The following is a 22,230-nucleotide window of genomic DNA, read 5'->3' on the forward strand; positions in this document are numbered from 1 at the left end:
CCACCAGCATTACTGCTTAAGTAACACCTGGGTAATTATGATAGAGAGCCTGGCTAAGTACCAGCAGCAAGGTATAGTAATACCCAGAGGAACAGGTGACAATTTCTCTGCACAAACCGTCAGCAGCCAACAGGGAATAACTAACACAATGATAGCTTTAGCCAGCTGGTTATTGTAGAAGACAATGTATTCCCTTTTGGGATGAAACACACAGCGGCACAGGTGGAATCTCAACAAAACAAAATTATGTACACGCATACAGGTACACACAAACTCAATCGCATACCTGGTTGCACACACACACACGCGTGTGTCAGTGTGTGTGTGTGCGTGCGTGCAGGGAAAAGGAAACTTACAGCACAGTGCTTTCTGTAGCCTACGGCTCTTCATGGCTGTTCTGTAAGCAGAAAATCTCACGTTGTTTAGGTCGGCTAAAAGGAAAGAGAGAAAGATAGAAAGAGAGAGAGAGGAAAAACAGAGGGATGTAATCACTCATACAGAATGGATAATTGCGGTCTGACATGAAATAATGATGTCAAACTGGAAACCTGTTGAAAAGACGTGCTGTAGTGTAATTTCTATGTAGTCACACGGGGAGGGCTGGAAATGGCTGGTAATTGGGTTAGTCAGACCTCTCTCGGAGGAGCTGAGTCCTATTTGTTGAATGTTGGCCTTTAGGAAATGTTCTCAGAGTTCCACAGCTTATTACTGATCCATCTGCTCATTAAAGAACAGTCACACTCGCCACCGCAACGGGACCCATACATAAAAATTGATGTTACAGTCAGTGTGTGTGTGTGTGTGTGTGTAAGCGAGACAGCAAGATACTGTGTGAAGGAGAGCATGAGAGTGAGCTTTGCAGTTACTGCGTGGTGTCATATTTGAGTGAAAGTGAATGTTTTGTGATTATATGACTGGAGTCTGTCTGTGTGTCTGTCTGTGTGTCTGTCTGTGTGTCTGTCTGTCTGTCTGTGTGTCTGTGTGTCTGTGTGTCTGTCTGTGTGTCTGTGTGTCTGTGTGTCTGTGTGTCTGTGTGTCTGTGTGTCTGTCTGTGTGTCTGTGTGTCTGTGTGTCTGTCTGTCTGTCTGTCTGTGTGTCTGTGTGTCTGTTTCATACCAAGTGACTGGTAGAGCTCTGTCATCTTTGGATGGTCCCAGCAGGTAGTCTGAGTCTGGTGGCTGGAAGACAACAGGGGATAACGATAAGGCTTTTGTCACACACAGACACAGACAGACACACACACACACACATACACACTCACACAGAGACAGACAGACAGACAGATCAATTGCTCTGCCTTGTCTACCGGTTTTCTTATCGGCTCAATAATAGAGGCACATGTATACAAATCCAAAACTTGGATCTGATTGTGATTCCCAAAGCATACAAATCATCTAGGAGGCCTTCAGAGTGACGCACAAGGACACACACACACACACACACACACACACACACACACACCCCCTCATCTCCGCAGGCCTCCTCTCAGTACGGTACGTAGCACACACAGCCAGGCTCCCTGGAGCTACGAGGGGGACGTGTTGATGTCTCGTCTCCATCCTGTTTACATTTCAGCTTCTGAGAAATGCCGCCAGGTGCGGAGCGCACAGACAAAACAGCCCAAATCAACAAGAACCACATTTTAAATAAAAACGCTTTTTTTTTTTACTTGAATCTGATCAAGCAGCGTCGTGCTGAGTTTAGTACTCCAGAAGACAGCATCAGGTGTGGGGTTTGTGTCCGTCTGTCTACTGCCCGTCTTCACCTGATTTATATTTTAGTGATTCTCCGCTTCTGCGAAATATTCCTTCCTGTACCCACACTGATATCAAGGGAATGGGATGTTTGGGTGTGGGGTAAGAATTTGACATCTATTCTGTTGTGAATGCCAGTGTCTCTGTGATTAGGTTGTCATAGCGAGACTGTCTCCACAGAGAGAGAGATAGAGAGTTGGAGAGAGAGAGAGAGAGATGGAAGGGAGAGAGAGAAAATAAAGAGATAAAGAGAGCGTGAGAGAAGACAGGCTATCCAGTGAAGTGAAGTGCTGACAGTAGAACACAGGGGAGACTACAGAAGCCATCAGCATGTGTTCATCCCTATTCATCATGCTCTGAAATGGCTGACACTTTCACACCTTCCGCGCATTGCAAATATGACTAGAGCGCCCAGCTCAGGGTTTCTTTTTTTAGCTGTGCTATTTGAGACAAGGGCCGATTCAATCATGGCCGGCCGGATATTATTGTGTGCCAGTGAGGATTTGGACACCAAGCCGTCAGAAATTAATTCATATCTCCTCTTGTTCGAACAGCTTGAGGATTTAGCCACGGTTGTGGCATAAGCGTGTACACACACACCCAAGCACATATGCGCATGCACGCACGAACACGCACAAACACGCACGAAAAAACACACACACACACACACACCTAGGCTATGCAAGCGTGCACATGACTATCCATCAGTGCCAACAGCAGTCGGAGTAAACACAATAACGGTTGCCATTCAACTAAGTCTGTAGGAGGAACATCAAAGAGAAGCCAGCCTTAGCCCCAAAGATGAAACACAAGGAGTTGACTGTGATTTGGTAACCCGCTGGAGTCTTTCCACTATGTTTTCAGTGCAAAGCAGCAGAATGACTATGACAAACACAGGCTCAATCAACAAATGGATTACACTAGCTGTCTACTACTACCGCTGGATCTGGATCGGCAGCTTAGGCCTGTCATAATGAAGACATCCCACAGAGTTGGCAGGTTCTTTCCTCAATCATCCCTTCTTTCTCCCTCTGTCGTCCATCCTAATTTATCCTCAGAAACTCCCAAGTTTAAGGTTACCTGTGGTAACCATTGCAAGGACAGAGCTGTGATGCATGTACACGTGTGTTAAGGCTTGAAGATCACACATACATTCATGTCCCAGAACGTGAAAGAGATGGTTTGGCACCAAGCTCAGGGTTATAGAATCTCTCTGATTTGAAGAACCACACAGAGATCAAAGTCCCTCTTCTTTAACAAGGAGTTTAGGTTGACTGTTCTAAAGCTACTGCCTGAGGGGACCAAAGTAGCTTGGTAGTGCCATATAGAATACGGCATTTATTCTCAAACCCGGTTTGAGATTTAGGGTTTTTCATGTTGGCACCAATGGTTCCGAGTCAATTACATTTACTTAGAATGCCTATTAGAAGTTAATTGTTGTGGAATATCTGGTGCAAAGATGGAGCTTAGAAGAGCTTTGGGTAAAGAGCTCAGACAGGGACTCAGAGAGCAGCTCCACAGCCTGTCCTCAGCAGGGAGTGAGTGAGTGATATACTGTAGAGAGCACAGTGAGCCTGGAGATGAATCCGGTTTGAGCATAAATAGATGCAGTACTTGACATTTCCCTGTAAACATCATTATAAAACTGGTTGTTTGGATCAGGGACGCTGATTGGACGAGCAGGGTTCCAAGCGGTGCTGTTTTGGCCATCACAGACACACCTATGCCTGCTAATAGTTCCATCTGAAAATTATTACTGCGCCTCCATAAGAATATCATGTTCATGTTACTGTCCGAATCATCCGTTTTATTTATCTCAACTCGTGCATTATTTCCCCTTGCTTCCAGCCTAGCATTTAGTTTGGTACAGCGGGGGTTAATATAAGCCTCGACTTCTGCCTGTCTGACCTCGGAAACAATGTATAACTTTAGAACTCCGATCTCTGTAGTACCATATATAGAGTGAACGGCGCCCAGACGAGACGAGTCAACTTTTTCTGTGCTATCGCATCGGGCCGAACACGGCCATTTACCTGTGACTGTATTCATGATACAGCACTGCCTCTTGTGCCTTATTGCTTAATTAAATGACATCTCTGAGTAAACATCATTCAAACGGGACTCTGGGATAGAATACTGCATAAAACCCAGGAAATTCTGAATTTTATGTAACTAATAAGCTACTCTGAAGTGCTGTTTATGAGAACTTGTGGCCGAGCTGTAGCAGAGTAGTAAATTACTACATTCTTATTCATATTAAATTATTAGAAATTCTCATTCCTAATTCTATGGGTGTGAATAGAATGACAGAGGGGACTCTGCTACTCTGCTTTTCCCTGGCTCCAGGTTGCCTCGGATACAGGCAGCATAATTACAGCGTTTAGAATAATCTGCATAATGACCACTTCCCCTGGCATTTCCTGTTTGGCTTGGCTACTTCCTCCTCATCACAAACCAGACCAGATGATTACAGGAGATAAAGGATGCATCTTTTTTCACAGCACTAGATTATCCCAGCAGGCCAGTGTACTGATGTATCGTTTCTGAACATTATGTTGAATTGACATTAACCAACTTGCTTCACCGTAGGGATGGTGCCAGGTTTCCTCCAGACATGACGCTTGGCATTGAGGCCAAAGAGTTAAATCTTGTTTCTCATGGTCTGAGAGTCCTTTAGGTGCCTTTTGGCAAACTCCAAGCAGGCTGTCATGTGCCCTTTACTGAGGAGTGGCTTACGTCTGGCCACTCTACCATAAAGGCCTGATTGGTGGAGTGCTGCAGAGATGGTTGTCCTTCTGGAAGGTTCTCCCATCTCCACAGAGGAACTCTGCAGCTCTGTCAGAGCGACCATCGGGTTCTTGGTCACCTCCCTGACCAAGGCCCTTCTCCCCCGAATGCTTGGCTGGGCGGCCAGCTCTAGGAAGAGTCTTGGTGGTTATAAACTTCTTCCATCTAAGAATGATGGAGGCCATTGTGTTCTTGGGGACCTTCAATGCTGCAGACATTTTTTGGTACCCATCCCCAGATCTGTGCCTCGACAAAATCCTGTCTCGGAGCTCTACGGACAATTCCTTCGACCTCATGGCTTGGTTTTTGCTCTGACATGCAACTGTGGGACCTTATATAGACAGGTGTGTGCCTTTCCAAATCATGTCCAATCAATTGAATTTACCACAGGAGGACTACAATGAAGTTGTAGAAACATCTCAAGGATGATCAATGGAAACAGGATGCCCCTAGCTCAATTTCGAGTCTCATAGCAAAGGGTCTGAATACTTATATAAATAAGGTATTTCAGTTTTTAATTTTTTATAAATTTGCGAACATTTCTACAAAACTGTTTTCGCTTTGTCATTATAGGGTATTGTGTGTAGATTGATGAGGACATGTTTTTATTTAATCCATTTTAGAATAAGGCTGTAACGTAACAACATGTGGAAAAAGGGAAGGAGTCTGAATACTTTCCGAATGCACTGTATGTATACAGTATATAAAAATGGGATGCAATGCAAATGTAAATGCCCAAAAACCCAACATCCAGGGCAGTCAACCCAAAAATGGGAATGAAAGGTGTAGGCAGTGAGTGTCAGTTTATGGAAAGCTAGGCAAAACACTGAGCTATGCTTGGGGAAGTGATGCTTCATCAACTCCCAGAGACAGAGTCACAGAGACATAGACACGCAAGTCAGTGTGGATGGATAGCAGCATATTTTTTCCTGAGGAGGACTATGTCTCTGTCACGCAGGACACGTTCATGAATAATCATGAGCAGTCGATGACTGATTACATTTTAAAATATAAGGGAAATAGAATTAGGGAAATATCTGCGACTCAGAGACACTTTTCCTGCCTCTTCCGTGACAGTGTTCTTCCCCTCAAAACTTTATTATAATTTTTCTCTCCTCTTCTACTCTGCATTTGAGAAACGTTTCAACCCTTTGAATTGTAGCAACTTAATTAAAGTAATTTGATGAGTCAATGCGGCCGCAAACACAACAAAGACATCCTGACGGGCACAGAGGCACGAGCACACACACACAAACCCACCCAACCATTTTTTTTTTGTTACATTTTAGTCATTTAGCAGACACTCTTATCCAGAGCGACTCACAGTAGTGAGTGCATACATTTTCTTACTGGTCCCCCGTGGGAATCGAACCCACAACCCTGGCGTTGCAAGCTGAGCCACAACTGAACCCCCCCACACACCACATAGTTTGATGGGAAGCTTCAAGCTAGCTCTTATGTTGGCAGAAGAGAGTGGCAGTCCAATTTCTCACCCTGACAGCGTTCTAGACATCTGATCCCACTTAAATGCTAGAGGTCAGCTGGGGGTCAACTGGGGTGGAGAGCAGCGGGTGGCGAGGCTTCCGTGTCTAGCCGTTTGATTCACCAGTGTGTCCCTGTTCCCATGGAAGGGGGGGGGGGGGGTAGCACAGAGGCCTTTGTGCGGTCGGGCGGACGGAAATAGGATGAGTTGAGAGAGAGGCGGGGGGGGGGCAGAGCCTAATGAATGTGTCAAAGCCTGATGTTGGAGTCACAGTAATGTCACTGCACTGTAAGTGACCTACGATTAGCCCTGTGAAGGCTGTGGCAAAGTTTTGAATTCCCTCAGAGTGGTCAGGGAGGGCAGTCATAGAGATTTGAGAGATTTTTTAATCACAATAGTGCAAATAGCTCAGTATTGTAGCTCCCGGCGGTGGCTCCATTTGAATGAGATGAAAGCCTCACAGTGTTGGAGATGGAGGGAGGCTTTCAATAGGCTGATTTCCCTTTCTTTCTTCCCTTCTTAAAGGGTCATTCAGGATGAATGTGAGTGGGGCTCAACTAAACCTGTGGTGGAGTTGCTGTGCTACGTAATACAGAGGCAAGGAAGGGACATATGGCGTGTATGGCATGCATGTGTGTGTGTGTGTGTGTGTGTGTGTGTGTGTGTGTGTGGGGGGAAGGCCCGGAGTTCAATGGGCAGCCACTAGAGGAGGGCCAACACCTGTGATCACAGACAGCTGTTGTTGATTCCAGAATTCTAAACCTGTCCTCTTCTCTCCTCCCAGCCTCTCTCACCCTTTCATCTCTGATCCCTTCCAGTGCAAAGCTCCTGGGGTAAACAAACTTCAGCTGTTCACAGGGACGTCTCCCTCTCTCACTCAGTAGCTCTCTCTCTCTCTCATCCATCTCGCTTTCCCACTCTCTCTCATAACCTGTCCTCATACCTCTACCTTCTTATCACCCCTTCATCCTCCCTCCATCTCTCACCCACTGTCCTTTCCTATGAATCTCTCTCTCTCTCTCTCTCTCTCTCTCTCTCTCTCTCTCTCTCTCTCTCTCTCTCTCTCTCTCTCTCTCTCTCTCTCTCTCTCTCTCTCTCTCTCTCTCTCTCTCTCTCTCTCTCTCTCTCTCTCTCTCTCTCTCTCTCTCTCTCTCTCTCTCTCTCTCAAAGCCATCTTGAGTGGCTATCAGCACAAACCTATCTCTCCCCCTCTGCCTTTTAAATGGACACATTGTCTGCTGCTTAGCTTGACTGTGAATGTATTACAATGGGCAATGTGATACCTATCTTAAGCTGCAAAACCTCTGCTATGGACCTACCATAATGGAGTCCATGAATATCTAGCTAAATGAATGAGCAACAGTTGACATGACACCTAAAATGCAATATTACAACAGTGGAAACTTCCAAGAACTGAATCCAACCTTTGAAAGAAACCTTTCCACTGGAAAGACTGAGTATGAATAGAATCACGCACACCCATACACACACACACAAGTAAAACCAACCGCACATGCGTATATAAAAACACACACACAGCCCTTTCAACCACTGTTATGCAAATAGTTACCATAAAATAAGCATAAAGAAAGTGATTCGTCTAGCATACATAAGCAGCATGTTACCAGTCAGTACAGTAGAACTCACTTGATGTAGTATGGAACCTTATTCTGAGACACTGCTCTCTGCCACGGGAGCTGCACAGAGGCTGTGGAGAAAAAGAAGATGGAAAAATATACAATGTAAATATAAAAACAGCGTTATTTGCAGCGCAATAATCTTTTTAGTCTCCCGAGTTGATTGCTTCTGCAAATATCCACTAATAGTAACATAATGTAATGGGCTTCTTTAACAAATAAGATTCCCACTGTGCATGAAATTAAAAAAGTAATGTGCGTAACTATTGGACAGTTGGAGCGAGTTAAGACGGCTATATCTGTAATAATAGCTGTTTAATACATTCTAATGGTTATTCTTAGACTTCACAGATAAAGAGCAGAACAAACAGAAAGAAGGAAAGCAGATGAGTTATCTGATCTTCAAAGCCCAAACACAACCAACAGACTGACAGGACATTAAATAAAAGCTGTCAAATGTGATGACATAAGACTTTACGAGCTGTCGTAAGCCATTCACAGAGAGGAACACGAGCTGTCACAAGCCATTCACAGAGAGGCCTTTCGCTCCCCTGTATACGCCTAACCTACACACACTGCCTGCATATTAGCTGTATGGAAACAATGGATGAATGGAGGGGTAGATAGAGGGATAGATGGAGGGATGGATGGATGGAGGGTCAATGCTCATGGATAGATGGATGGATGGAAGGATGGACGGACAGACAGACACTTTGTTGATCCCTTAGGGGAAACCTAGTTATTAAAATACTATAAGAAGGAATGGTAGATTATTTCTACTGTATGAGAGATGAAAGGGGAGTCAGAATGGCATCTTGTCTGGTACAGTAACTCAGCTGTCAGCACCACGCAGGTCTATGGACACGGAGCGGCTCAGTTTCCTCCCCATCCCACCCTGTTATCATCCCACAGCTGACATTTTGGATCCATGTCAAAGCCAAATGGGGTAGATAAAAGAGGGGTTGGATATGAGATGGAGAGGAAAGGGACATACAATTGAAGTCGGAAGTTTTACATACACCTTAGCTAAATACATTTAAACTCAGTTTTTCACAATTCCTGACATTTAATCCTAGTAAAAATTCCCTGTCTTAGGTCAGTTAGGATCACCACTTCATTTTAAGAATGTGAAATGTCAGAATAATAGTTGAGAGAATGATTTATTTCAGCTTTTTTTCTTACATCACATTCCCAGTGGGTCAGAAGTTTACATACACTCAATTAGTATTTGGTAGCATTGCCTTTAAATTGTTTAACTAGGGTCAAACGTTTCGGGCAGCTTTCCACAAGCTTCCCACAATAAGTTGGGTGAATTTTGGCCCATTCCTCCTGACAGAGCTGGTGTAACTGAGTCAGGTTTGAAGGCCTCCTTGCTCGCACATGCTTTTTCAGTTCTGCCCACACATTTTCTATAGGATTGAGGTCAGGGCTTTGTGATGGCCACTCCAATACCTTGACTTTGTTGTCCTTAAGCCATTTTGCCACAACTTTGGAAGTATGCTTGGGGTCATTGTCCATTTGGAAGACCCATTTGCGACCAAGCTTTAACTTCCTGACTGATGTCTTGAGATGTTGCTTCAATATATCCACATAATTTTCCTTCCTCATGATGCCATCTATTTTGTGAAGTGCATCAGTCCCTCCTGCAGCAAAGCACCCCCACAGCATGATGCTTCCGCCCCCGTGCTTCACGGTTGGGATAGTGTTCTTCGGCTTGCAAGCATTCCCCTTTTTCCTCCAAACATAACGATGGTCATTATGGCCAAACAGTTCTATTTTGTTTCATCAGACCAGAGGACATTTCTCCAAAAAGTACAATCTTTGTCCCCATGTGCAGTTGCAAACCATAGTCTGGCTTTTTTATGGCGGTTTTGGAGCAGTGGCTTCTTCCTTACTGAGCGGCCTTTCAGGTTATGTCAATATAGGACTCGTTTTACTGTGGATATGGATACTTTTGTACCTGTTTCCTCCAGCATCTTCACAAGGTCCTTTGCTGTTGTTCTGGGATTGATTTGCACTTTTCGCACCAAAGTACGTTCATCTCTAGGAGACAGAACACGTCTCCTTCCTGAGCGGTATGACGGCTGTGTGGTCCCATGGTGTTTATACTTGCGTACTATTGTTTGTACAGATGAACGTGGTACCTTCAGGCGTTTGGAAATTGCTCCCAAGGATGAACCAGACTTGTGGAGGTCTACCATCTTTTTTCTGAGGTCTTCTTGGCTGATTACTTTAGATTTTCCCATGATGTCAATCAAAGAGGCACTGAGTTTGAAGGTAGGCCTTGAAATACACCCACAGGTACACCTCCAATTGACTCAAATGATTTCAATTAGCCTATCAGAAGCTTCTAAAGCCATGACATCATTTTCTGGAATTTTCCAAGCTGTTTAAAGGCACAGTCAACTTAGTGTATGTAAACTTCTGACCCACTGGAACTACAGATACAGTGAATTATAAGTGAAATAATCTGTCTGTAAACAATTGTTGGAAAAATGACTTGTGTCATGCACAAAGTAGATGTCCTAACCGACTTGCCAAAACTATAGTTTGTTAACAAGAAATTTGTGGAGTGGTTGAAAAACAAGTTTTAATGACTCCAACCTAAGTGTATGTAAACTTCCGACTTCAACTGTAGCAATGAAAAATAACATTCCTGTAGTGTATACTTCTTTGTAAATGGGGATGGAAGGAGGGAGAGGTAGAGTCTGGCTTTCTCTGTCTGTTCCTAATGTTCTCTCTCTCTGCCCTCTATCCCACCTCGTCTCTTCCCTCCCTCCCTCCCACCCTCCCTCCCTCCCTCATTCATTCTCTTCCTGGTTAATGACCACTCTGGTCTGAGAGGAGAATAACTAGAGGAAATCAGAGGAGAGTTGTAATTAAGCCTTGAATTATTCAAGAGTAAAGAACCTTATCGCCTGCAAATGGCCTGCTTGACTTTGTGTGTGTGTGTGTGTGTGTGAGGGCTGACTTCAAAACAACCCTGACAAAAAGAACAGCAAAACATACAGAAACCCCTCCCCCGTCATGGATAGGCTACCTCCAAGACATTCGTAGGCTGAATTACATAGCAAGGGCAGTAATTGGCTACTCACTGGAGAGGAAGTGCTGGGAGGATGGGCCAAAGTCTCTGTGGGCTTCCTGAAGGAGCTTCAGTCTCTCCTCAATGGCCACCTGCACACCAGAAAGAGGAGAGAGAGAGAGTTAGACACACACACACATCTGCACCCCGTCAGCTCTATATCGACCGGCCCAGCTGAGTGTGTATGTGTGTTTTGCTGAGTGTCCTCACTGTGAGCAGTGATTCAGTCATCCTCCCTACAGTGAGGAAATAAGGTTGTCTCTACATAGGGAACCAGGAGGCAGACACCAGGAGGCTGACTGGGGTCTGAGTCCTGCTGTGCTGTGTGCCCTTCTGTTTGATCAGATCAAAGTGGCTTCCTATCTCAGTGGTCATCATCGACTCCAGCATGGTAATGCCAGGGGTGGGGGGTATGGAGAAGGAGCGGGATGGAATCTAAGATCTCTCCCTTTCTCTTGTCTCTTGTCTCTCTCTCTCTCACAGTTAGTCCTTGAAGAAGGCACAATGATGCCGAAACGTTGGTGTTTTATCCAATAAACTACTGGGAGTTTATATATAGAGTGTGCGACTCTCTTTATTTATTTGTATTATTTTTATAGTTTTATTCGCCATTAGTCAGCACCTCTACACTAAATAATTGTCTCTGGGTGTGCGCCAGCTCATGCTTTTTATTAGACTTATCTCTCTCTCTCACAAACACAAACACGGTCAAGCCCACTCATACATGCAGTACAAACCCACAATGATTCAAACAGTATAGTGACAACTGAGCCTGAGGGGTGTACGAGTAGGGATCTAATCCCAGCCATCAGTAGGCTGGACCAGGACACAGATCACACAGTGTTAAAGCACTGGGACCTTGAGCAAGGACACCAACACCATAGAGAAGGGTTGGACTGACATATCTAAGGGCACATAAAAGGTTGAAGGTTTTAGGCATGACACCCATTGCCCACCTGTAAAAGGTTGAAGGTTTTAGGCGTGACACCCATTGCCCACCTGTAAAAGGTTGAAGGTTTTAGGTGTGACACCCATTGCCCACCTGTAAAAGGTTGAAGGTTTTAGGCGTGACACCCATTGCCCACCTGTAAAAGGTTGAAGGTTTTAGGCGTGACACCCATTGCCCACCTGTAGTAGTTTCCAGCGCATGTTGAGGTCATCCAGTTGTCTGGAGGAGATGGAGGACAGCTGGACATCCAGAGGAGCCAGCTCACCAGACAGCTCGTTCACCACACGCATGTCCTGCCTCAGAGGGGACATCTCCTCCTTGAAGGTCTGGGACACACACACATGGGACACACAAACAAAATACTCAGATCAGTGTTTTGCTGTGGGCAGATGTACATTACATTATCAGTACAGTGTTTAGTCTTAATTGTGACATTGTCCTGATACTGTACATACTACAGTGCTGGGGTAATACCTGAGCCGATGGTGACAGGTTATTCATTTTTGGCCATTGACGTACTGTATGTACAGGCCAATTACTACCTACTAGTACCTACCAGCAAGTCCTTGTTGGCCCTAAATGTATTGTAGTGAATGTAAAAACACCTTTCCTCTCTCCCCCATTAATAAACCAGTAACTCTCCAGTCACCCCTCTCACCGTGGTCTTCGCTATGTGGTCCTGCAGTGAGTCTATGAGCAGGTCTCCTACAGGCTGCCAGCCAGCCTTGGTCTCCTCTGCCCTGGCTAGCCGCAGGTCCAGCTGGTCCATGTTGCTCTGTAGCTCCTGTAGCCTCTCTAAAGCCTTCTCTACCTGGCTCTGCCAGCCCCCCGCGTGGCCCTGCAGACGCTCCCAACGCTCCTGCACTTCCGCTGTCTGCTTCCTGATGGCCCTGGCCACACCCCGCGCCTTCTCCTCTGGAGTCAGGTCTGGGAGAGGGGGAGAGAGAGAGAGAGAGAGAGAGAGAGAGAGAGAGAGAGAGAGAGAGAGAGAGAGAGAGAGAGAGAGAGAGATAGATAGAGGGGAGTGAGGGAGAGGACAAAGACTTGAACATCTTAAAAGGGGGAAGTTGGTTGTGGAATAAAAGCAAGCATTTCAACTTGAAGCGAGACATTCACTCTAAAGAGAACGACCAAATGTTGATCTTGTCTGCAGACCTGACATGTAAATCAGTGTGTCAGAGACCATCTAAATCTCAAACACCATGATCTGAAGCATGCATGCAAGCACACACAGGCACACATTTTCTATTTTTTTATTTAACTTTTATTGAGACATATTGAGACCTAGGTCTCTTTTACAAATGCACCTTGTATATACAACATAATTATACACATTATACCCAAACTAAACAAAAAGGGAGTATCTACAGCGGGTCCGTCTGTCTGTCTATTTGTCAGTCTGCCAGAAATAGATAGCCACACACCCCAGACAGGACCAGCGTGGGAGCTGTCTGCTTTAATAATGAGAAGTTTGAAATGCAAACAAAGGCCAGGGAAACTCTGGGAGCGTTTGATTGGGTCTGAGAGGATCCTGAGACTAAGGTCTTCTCAGCCACTGGGTTCAGACATGACTAGAGGAGACAGAGGTGTCCCTGTTGTCACTGGTCTTTACTCTCTAAAGCATCTGAGCTGTCACAGGTTTTAGATCAGATATACCCTCTACAGCCACACACACACACTTCTGTGACAGCATCTGAGGTCATTTTAGGGTTGGTTTCAGATAAGTTTCACATTCTGATTTTACATGCACCAGAATGGAACCATCCTACCCATCACAGCTCTCAGAGCAGTTCTTAAATACTGATTCGACAAGAGGCCTTCGATAACTACATCAAAGAAGACACGGAAGGGCCAGATCACAGATCATCTCAGGGGTCTGCTACATTATTGAACATCCTGACTTGGTTAAAGAGGAAATGTGCTGATGTATAGTAGCAACGACTTCACTGTTTCATCTGCTTGGGCCGAGCAGCCTTTAGAGACAGAATTACTAATGGAATATGGTGCATATTTAGTGTTTGGGTGTATTCTAAGCATCATATCACACAACAAATAATCATCAAGTGGACTGGGGAACATCAGAGCTGCTTTTCAAGGTTGTGTGTGTAAGGTTGTGTGTGTGTGTGTGTGTGTGTGTGTGTGTCTGTGTCTGTGTCTGTGTATGTGTGTGTGTGTGTTCAGGCTAGGCAGTGACAGGAGACTCACCTGTTTTGGGCTGTAGGTTCTTGCGTGGTTCTCCCGGCCCCTCGATGGGCTGGTCAGCCAGGTACATGCGTGCCTGGTCCAGCGTACTGACCACAACATGCTCACGGTCCTTCAGCTCCGACCGCAAGGCCTGGGGAGAAACACAAACAGGAACTGGTCAATACATGGTATATTTTTAACATGAATGTCTTACTCAAAATGTCTTACTCCTAACTTGAGATCCACAACTCATAAATTAGTTATTTCATAACTGTAAGAAAAGTTTGGATTCTGCCCGATTTGATCAAACAGCATTGTAGACTATATTAGTGAACTCAAGCAATAATAATGTAATTTTTATCTAAATGATAGGTACTGTAATGAATGTCTATATCTCTAGACGTTCAAATGCCTCAGTCGAAGTATAAGTGCCTGTATTGGAATCAGAGTTGACATCTCCCAGTACCATCAATGCTGTGAACTGTATGTGAACTCTGTATTTCCCTCGGTTCAGATTACTTTGATAGCCTATCCCCCACTGACCTACCATCTCCATATCAAACAAGTCAAACACTTCACTTACATTTCACTTTAATCAACTCCGCCTTTCATTCTAAAATCAGACATTTTACATTCAAAGGAACAGGGTCTGGACGCACACATAATCATACACACTCTCCTCGTCGTAAACAAAAATCTCATTCAGGTGACGGCAGAAATTTAGAACGTGCTCCCTGTCTGGCCTTCTCTCATTGAAAGGGAGAATGAGAGATTGAGAGGATAGAGAGAGAGGTAGCGAGAGAGAAGAATCGAGAGAAATGAAAACAGAGCATCGATCGAAGGCAGTAACGGCAGGTCAAATGAGACATTTCCCGGAGGTTAAAGTGAAATTATCTGAGTGATCCAGAATAAAGCGAGGCGTTCACCCAGCGCTGTTCACGACACAGCAGCCTGCAGTCTTCATCAGATGACTCACTAATGTCAAATCATATCACACACACTCTCTCTCTCTCTATCACACAAACACACACACACACACTGATTCGCTCTCTCCCTGCATTCTATTTCACTAACTCAAACTCACACTCTCTACTATCCTCTTTCTTTCTACCCCCACATCCTCCCTCTTTCTCACACACACACGTGCATGGCACGCACGCACACACACACACACACACACACAATGAATCACTACAGGCCAGTTAGTCCAGTAAGAACTAGGGGTCCGTTTCTAAACGACCTCACTAACATTATTGCCAAAACATCCACTATGGGAGAGGAAGAGGAGGAAAGCAGGACAACATGTACCAGGGTAATTATTCTTGTTTTAATATAGCCAGGACCCCAGGGGGACTCTGATGCCTATCGGACTGTGTGATTGCTTTGTGAGAGGACGATGTTCGAGGGAAACGCTAAGAGGAACTTCATTAGATTGTGAGCCTTGCTTACATAAAGGCTTTTGGTTTTATCAGACAGGATGAGATGAGGAATACGAGGTAGCAGAATTTGCGAGGGTTCCATTTGTTACCGGCCCAAGTCCATTGAAGCGTATATGACAGCATGTTGGGTTGAGTGTAGTGTAGTAGTAGGATACATTTTGAACAGACATAAGGAAATACTTGCAGAACAGGAAACATTGATAGTTGATTAGATTTTAGGAAACTTCATGTCATAAATCACATTTGAGAATATATATAATATTATTTTTCTTCATAATTAAAAACTCTCGGTAACCCAAAAAAGTCTGACAGACAGCGCCAATAAAGAACAATTCAATCTAACAGTATCTTCCGGAGTAACTTTAGTTCAGAAAGTCACCGTAACACTTAAGGACCCTGAGGAAAAACACTCGTAGTAGAAATGAAACACAAGCTGATGCATCCCCTTTCAAGAGAAAATAAAACAACGTTTCTCAGTTGCCAGGATGAGATAAGAGATTACGATCTATCTGAGGAGGAGAAGAGAGGAAAATCTAATTAAGCTTTATTTATACAGCACATTTCAGACATGGAATTCAATGTGCTTCACAGGAAAAAACTAATAAAAACAATGAAAATAAAAACTTTAATATTCACTACACAACAAACATACTGTAAGATGATAAAAAACAAAAGAATAACAATAAAAACTGAACAACTAAAAAGCACACTAAGGAAAACCAAAGCTAAAAAGGTGTGTTTTAAGTTCTCTTAAATATGTCCACAGTTTCAGCCCCCCTCAGGTTCTCTAGCAGGTTATTCCAGAGGCTGGGGGCATAATAACTAAAGGCTGTCTCTCCATGCCTCTTAGTCCTAGGCTTTGGGATAGTTAAAAGGCCAGTGCCAGAGGACCTGAGGGACCTACTGGGTACATAACTTAAAAGCATGTCTGACATGTATTGGGGTGCACAATTGTGGATTGATTTAAAAACCAATAGAATAATCTTACAATTAATTCTAAAACTCACAGGCAGCCAGTGCAGAGACCTTAAAACCGGTGTAATATGTGCTCTCCATCTGGTCTTGGTCAGTACCCGTACTGCAGCATTCTGTATGTTTTGCAGTTGACCAATGGCTTTCTTTGGTAGACCAGACAGGAGAGCATTACAGTAGTCAATCCTGCTTATAATAAAAGCATGGATGAGTCTCTCTGTATCAACCTGAGAGAAAAACTGACACACCTTGGCAATGTTCCTCAGGTGGTAAAAAGCTATTTTGGTCACATTCCTAATGTGTGATTTGAAAATGAGTTCAGAATCTAAAATAACGCCTAGGTTTTTTTCATGGTGTTTTATCTTTATTTCCTGTGAATTAAAATGTGCGGCTAGATTATCTTTCTGTGCTTTGGCTCCAACAATAAGTATCTCAGTCTTGTCTTGATTTAGCTGGAGAAAATTGTGAGCAATCCAAATATTTAAATAACTAATACAGTCTAATAATTTATCCGTGGAGCTAAAATCCTCTGGTGACACAGATACGCTACCGGTCAAAAAGTTTTAGAACACCTACTCATTCAAGGGATTTTCTTTATTTTTACTATTTTCTACATTGTAGAATAATAGTGAAGACATCAAAACTAAGAAATAACACGTGTTAAACAAATCAAAATATATTTGAGATTTTTCAAATAGCCACCCTTTGCCTTGATGACAGCTTTGCACACTCTTGGCATTCTCTCAACCAGCTTCACCTGTAATACTTTTCCAACAATCTTGAAGGAGTTCCCACATATGCTGAGCACTTGTTGGGTGTTTTCCTTCACTCTGTGGTCCGACTCATCCCAAACCATCTCAAATTGGTTGAGGTCAGGGGATTGTGGAGGCCAGGTCATCTGATGCAGCACTCCATCACTCTCCTTCTTGGTAAAATAGCCCTTACACAGCCTGGAGGTGTGTTGGGTCATTGTCCTATTGAAAAACAAATGATAGTCCCACTAAGCCCAAACCAGATGGGATGGCCTATCACTGCAGAATGCTGCGGTAGACATGCTGGTTAAGTGTGCCTTGAAATCTAATTAAATCACAGACAGTGTCACCAGCAAAGCACCCCCACACCATAACACCTCCTCCTTCATGCTTTATGGTGGGAAATACACATGTGGAGATAATCCGTTCACCCACACCGCGTCTCACAAAGACACGGCGGTTGGAATCAAAAATCTCAAATTTGGACTCAGACCAAAGGACACATTTCCACTGGTCTAATGTCCATTGCTCGTGTTTCTTGGCCCAAGCAAGTCTCTTCTTATTATTGGTGTCCTTTAGTAGTGGTTTCTTTGCAGCAATTTGACCATGAAGGCGTGATTCACACAGTCTCCTCTGAACAGTTGTTGTTGAGATGTGTCTGTTACTTGAACTCTGTGAAGCATTTATTTGGGCTGCAATTTCTGAGGCTGGTAACTCTAATGAGCTTATCCTCTGCAACAGAGGTAACTCTGGGTCTTCCATTCCTGTGGTGGTCCTCATGAGGGACAGTTTCATCATAGCGCTTGATGGTTTTTGCAACTGCACTTGAAGAAATTTTAAAAGTTCTTGAAATTTTCCCTATTGACTGACCTTCATGTCTTAAAGTAATGATGGACTGTCGTTTCTCTTTGCTTATTTGAGCTGTTCTTGCTATAATATGGACTTGGTATTTTACCAAATAGGGCTACCTTCTGTATACCCCCCTACCTAGTCACAACACAAGTGATTGGCTTAAACGCATTAATTAGGAAATAAATTCCACAAATTAACTTTTAAGAAGGCAAACCTGTTAACTTAAATGCATTCCAGGTGAGTACCTCATGAAGCTGGTTGAGAGAATGCCAAGAGTGTGCAAAGCTGTCATCAAGGCAAAGGGTGGCTATTTGAAGAATCTCAAATATAAAATATATTTTGATTTATTTAACACTTTTTTGGGTTGCTACATGATTCCATATGTGTTATTTCATAGTTTTGATGTCTTTAGTATTATTCTACAATGTAGAAAATAGTAAAAATAAAGAAAAACCTTTGAATGAGTAGGTGTTCTAAAACTTTTGACTGGTAGTGTATGTAAAGTTGTGTATCGTCTGCGTAGCAGTGAAAATCAATGCTGTGCTTTCTGATAACGCTGACAAGGGGTATCATATATAAACTGAACAGTACTGGACCCAAAATCGAACCATGTAGACAAGATGCATGAAACAAGATGCATGAAAGTCAGAGAGGTTGACACAGTCTTCCCTTTACCTCCCTCCTCTCTGATACAGTAGTTGCAGTATTGGTAAGACAGTGACCCAGAAGAGTGAAAACGTTCTACTTCAACCAAGAGAACAATAAGTGGTGCTACAGTTTGTGAAAAAGCCTCCCAGTATGACATTTTTACACATCAATGCACTACAAACCTGGCATGTATCTTGTAGCTGTGACTTTGGCTGTGTGTGTGTGTGCCGAGCAGACAGTCTTATCGGCCTCTACCCTGTGCTGATGAGGAGATATGAGAGGAAGATAACATCACAACACAGCAGAGAGGAGAGAAGGCTATTTCCAGACCTCCGTGAAGCCAGCCTCTCCTCCCTTTCTCTCTTTTACTCTCTCTCTACTTCTCTGCATCTACCCATCTTTCATTGCTCTCTTTTTTTATCAATCCCACCTTCCTCTGTCTCTCTCTCTCCCATCCCAACTCCCCTGTCTCCTTCCCTCTGTCCCTCTCGCTCCCATCCCAACTCCCCTGTCTCCTTCCCTCTGTCCCTCTCTCTCCCATCCCAACTCCCCTGTTTCCTTCCCTCTGTCCCTCTCTCTCCCATCCCAACTCCCCTGTTTCCTTCCTCTGTCCCTCTCTCTCCCATCCCAACTCCCCTGTCTCCTTCCCTCTGTCCCTCTCTCTCCCATCCCAACTCCCCTGTCTCCTTCCCTCTGTCCCTCTCTCTCCCATCCCAACTCCCCTGTTTCCTTCCCTCTGTCTCTCTCCCATCCCAACTCCCCTGTCTCCTTCCCTCTGTCCCTCTCTCTCCCATCCCAACTCCCCTGTTTCCTTCCCTCTGTCTCTCTCCCATCCCAACTCCCCTTTCTCCTTCCCTCTGTCCCTCTCTCGCTCTCCCATCCTAACTCCCCTGTCTCCTTCCCTGTCCCTCTCTCTCCCATCCCAACTCCCCTGTCTCCTTCCCTCTGTCCCTCTCTCTCCCATCCCAACTCCCCTGTCTCCTTCCCTCTGTCCCTCTCTCTCCCATCCCAACTCCCAACTCCTGTCTCCTTCCCTATGTCGCTCTCTCTCCCATCCCAACTCCCCTGTCTCCTTCCCTCTGCTCCTTCACTTCCATCCCAACTCCCGTCTCCTTCCCTCTGTCCCTCTCGCTCCCATCCCAACTCCTGTCTCCTTCCCTCTGTCCCTCTTTCTCCCATCCCAACTCCCCTGTCTCCTTCCCTCTGTCCCTCTCTCTCTCTCTCTCCCATCCCAACTCCCCTGTTTCCTTCCCTCTGTCTCTCTCTCCCATCCCAACTCCCCTTTCTCCTTCCCTCTGTCCCTCTCTCGCTCTCCCATCCTAACTCCCCTGTCTCCTTCCCTGTCCCTCTCTCTCCCATCCCAACTCCCCTGTCTCCTTCCCTCTGTCCCTCTCTCTCCCATCCCAACTCCCCTGTTTCCTTCCCTCTGTCCCTCTCTCTCCCATCCCAACTCCCCTGTTTCCTTCCCTCTGTCCCTCTCTCTCCCATCCCAACTTCCCTGTCTCCTTCCCTCTGTCCCTCTCTCTCCCATCCAAACTCCCCTGTCTCATTCCCTCTGTCCCTCTCTCTCCCATCCCAATTCCCCTGTTTCCTTCCCTCTGTCCCTTTCTCTACATAATTCCCACATCCCTTTCTGTTGGTCCAATATCCTTTTTCCTACTGTACTTTCTCCTCAAGGTATTCTAATTTCTGTCTTTCTCATCTCTCCCTCCCTTTTCTCCTCTCCTTCTGTATGTCTTTCTACCTCTCTACCTCCCACTCCTTCTCTCTCCCACCCCCTCTCTGCTACTATAAATGACAGCCTGTTCTCAGACCTCACTACAGAACCAGCTAAATGCCACTAAACTGCTTGGCTTTGCTCTGCATTCAGCTCTGCCTTCAGCTCTGCCTTCAGCCCCTCCAAGGTTACAAAAAATCTGCTTTTGTCGTGCTGCTGAGTCATGTGTTTTTTTGTTTTTTTTTTTGAGAGAAAAAAAGTGCTGTTTTAAACTGCTGCCTTTTGAGCCTCATTTGGTTTACGAGCCCACAAGGGAGTGAGCAGACGGTTCAAGTAGGAGTCAGTGTGACTTGAAGCATTAACATGCTAACTCTGGAAGACATGGGGACGGAACTCAATGGGAGTTTTTGCAATACAGTTTCTCCTCACATTGTTTATGCCGTATTGGAGGTGTTAGGGTCGACATCTGTAAGGCATTTTCATCCAAACTGAGGCTAATTCGCTACCCAACTGCCAACTCTGGCCTCAAAGTCAGAAAAATCCCCTACAAAACTGTAAGACATGAAACTTTAGAATTGGCTTCGCTAAGTAAAACAATGTGAAAGCCAACCAACACAGTGAAGGACTTTAAAGTTATCCAGCCCAATTCAGATACAGTGGGGGAAAAAAGTATTTAGTCAGCCACCAATTGTGCAAGTTCTCCCACTTAAAAAGATGAGAGAGGCCTGTAATTTTCATCATAGGTACACGTCAACTATGACAGACAAAATGAGATCCAGAAAATCACATTGTAGGATTTTTAATGAATTTATTTGCAAATTATGGTGGAAAATAAGTATTTGGTCAATAACAAAAGTTTCTCAATACTTTGTTATATACCCTTTGTTGGCAATGACACAGGTCAAACATTTTCTGTAAGTCTTCACAAGGTTTTCACACACTGTTGCTGGTATTTTGGCCCATTCCTCCATGCAGATCTCCTCTAGAGCAGTGATGTTTTGGGGCTGTCGCTGGGCAACACGGACATTCAACTCCCTCCAAAGATTTTCTATGGGGTTGAGATCTGGAGACTGGCTAGGCCACTCCAGGACCTTGAAATGCTTCTTACGAAGCCACTCCTTCGTTGCCTGGGCGGTGTGTTTGAGATCATTGTCATGCTGAAAGACCCAGCCACATTTTATCTTCAATGCCCTTGCTGATGGAAGGAGGTTTTCACTCAAAATCTCACAATACATGGCCCCATTCATTCTTTCCTTTACACGGATCAGTCGTCCTGGTCCCTTTGCAGAAAAACTGCCCCAAAGCATGATGTTTCCACCCCCATGCTTCACAGTAGGTATGGTGTTCTTTGGATGCAACTCAGCATTCTTTGTCCTCCAAACACGACGAGTTTTTTACCAAAAAGTTCTATTTTGGTTTCATCTGACCATATGACATTCTCCCAATCCTCTTCTGGATCATCCAAATGCACTCTAGCAAACTTTAGACGGGCCTGGACATGTACTGGCTTAAGCAGGGGGACACGTCTGGCACTGCAGGATTTGAGTCCCTGGCGGCGTAGTGTGTTACTGATGGTAGGCTTTGTTACTTTGGTCCCAGCTCTCTGCAGGTCATTCACTAGGTCCCCCCCGTGTGGTTCTGGGATTTTTGCTCACCGTTCTTGTGATCATTTTGACCCCACGGGGTGAGATCTTGCGTGGAGCCCCAGATCGAGGGAGATTATCAGTGGTCTTGTATGTCTTCCATTTCCTAATAATTGCTCCCACAGTTGATTTCTTCAAACCAAGCTGCTTACCTATTGCAGATTCAGTCTTCCCAGCCTGGTGCAGGTCTACAATTTTGTTTCTGGTGTCCTTTGACAGCTCTTTGGTCTTGGCCATAGTGGAGTTTGGAGTGTGACTGTTTGAGGATGTGGACAGGTGTCTTTTATACTGATAACAAGTTCAAACAAGTGCCATTAATACAGGTAACGAG

The 22,230-nt window shown here is 44.7% G+C and overlaps 1 protein-coding gene across 5 annotated transcripts in view; it reads right to left on the bottom strand.

Annotated features, from left to right (window-relative positions):
- utrn (utrophin) overlaps positions 1-22,230 on the bottom strand; it is a 263,392-nt gene that overhangs the window by 49,424 nt on the left and 191,738 nt on the right. For all 5 annotated transcript variants that reach the window (XM_045210194.1, XM_045210195.1, XM_045210196.1 and 2 more), the window contains 7 exons: positions 13,898-14,027; positions 12,351-12,619; positions 11,872-12,018; positions 10,757-10,835; positions 7,672-7,732; positions 1,117-1,178; positions 357-431 (listed from right to left, as the gene is read on the bottom strand). In XM_045210194.1, the coding sequence (XP_045066129.1) occupies positions 357-431; positions 1,117-1,178; positions 7,672-7,732; positions 10,757-10,835; positions 11,872-12,018; positions 12,351-12,619; positions 13,898-14,027 (823 nt within the window). The remainder of the gene's footprint in view (positions 1-356; positions 432-1,116; positions 1,179-7,671; positions 7,733-10,756; positions 10,836-11,871; positions 12,019-12,350; positions 12,620-13,897; positions 14,028-22,230) is intronic.

The sequence above is a fragment of the Coregonus clupeaformis genome, chromosome 33 (assembly GCF_020615455.1).
Source record: "Coregonus clupeaformis isolate EN_2021a chromosome 33, ASM2061545v1, whole genome shotgun sequence".
Taxonomy (NCBI): domain Eukaryota; kingdom Metazoa; phylum Chordata; class Actinopteri; order Salmoniformes; family Salmonidae; genus Coregonus; species Coregonus clupeaformis.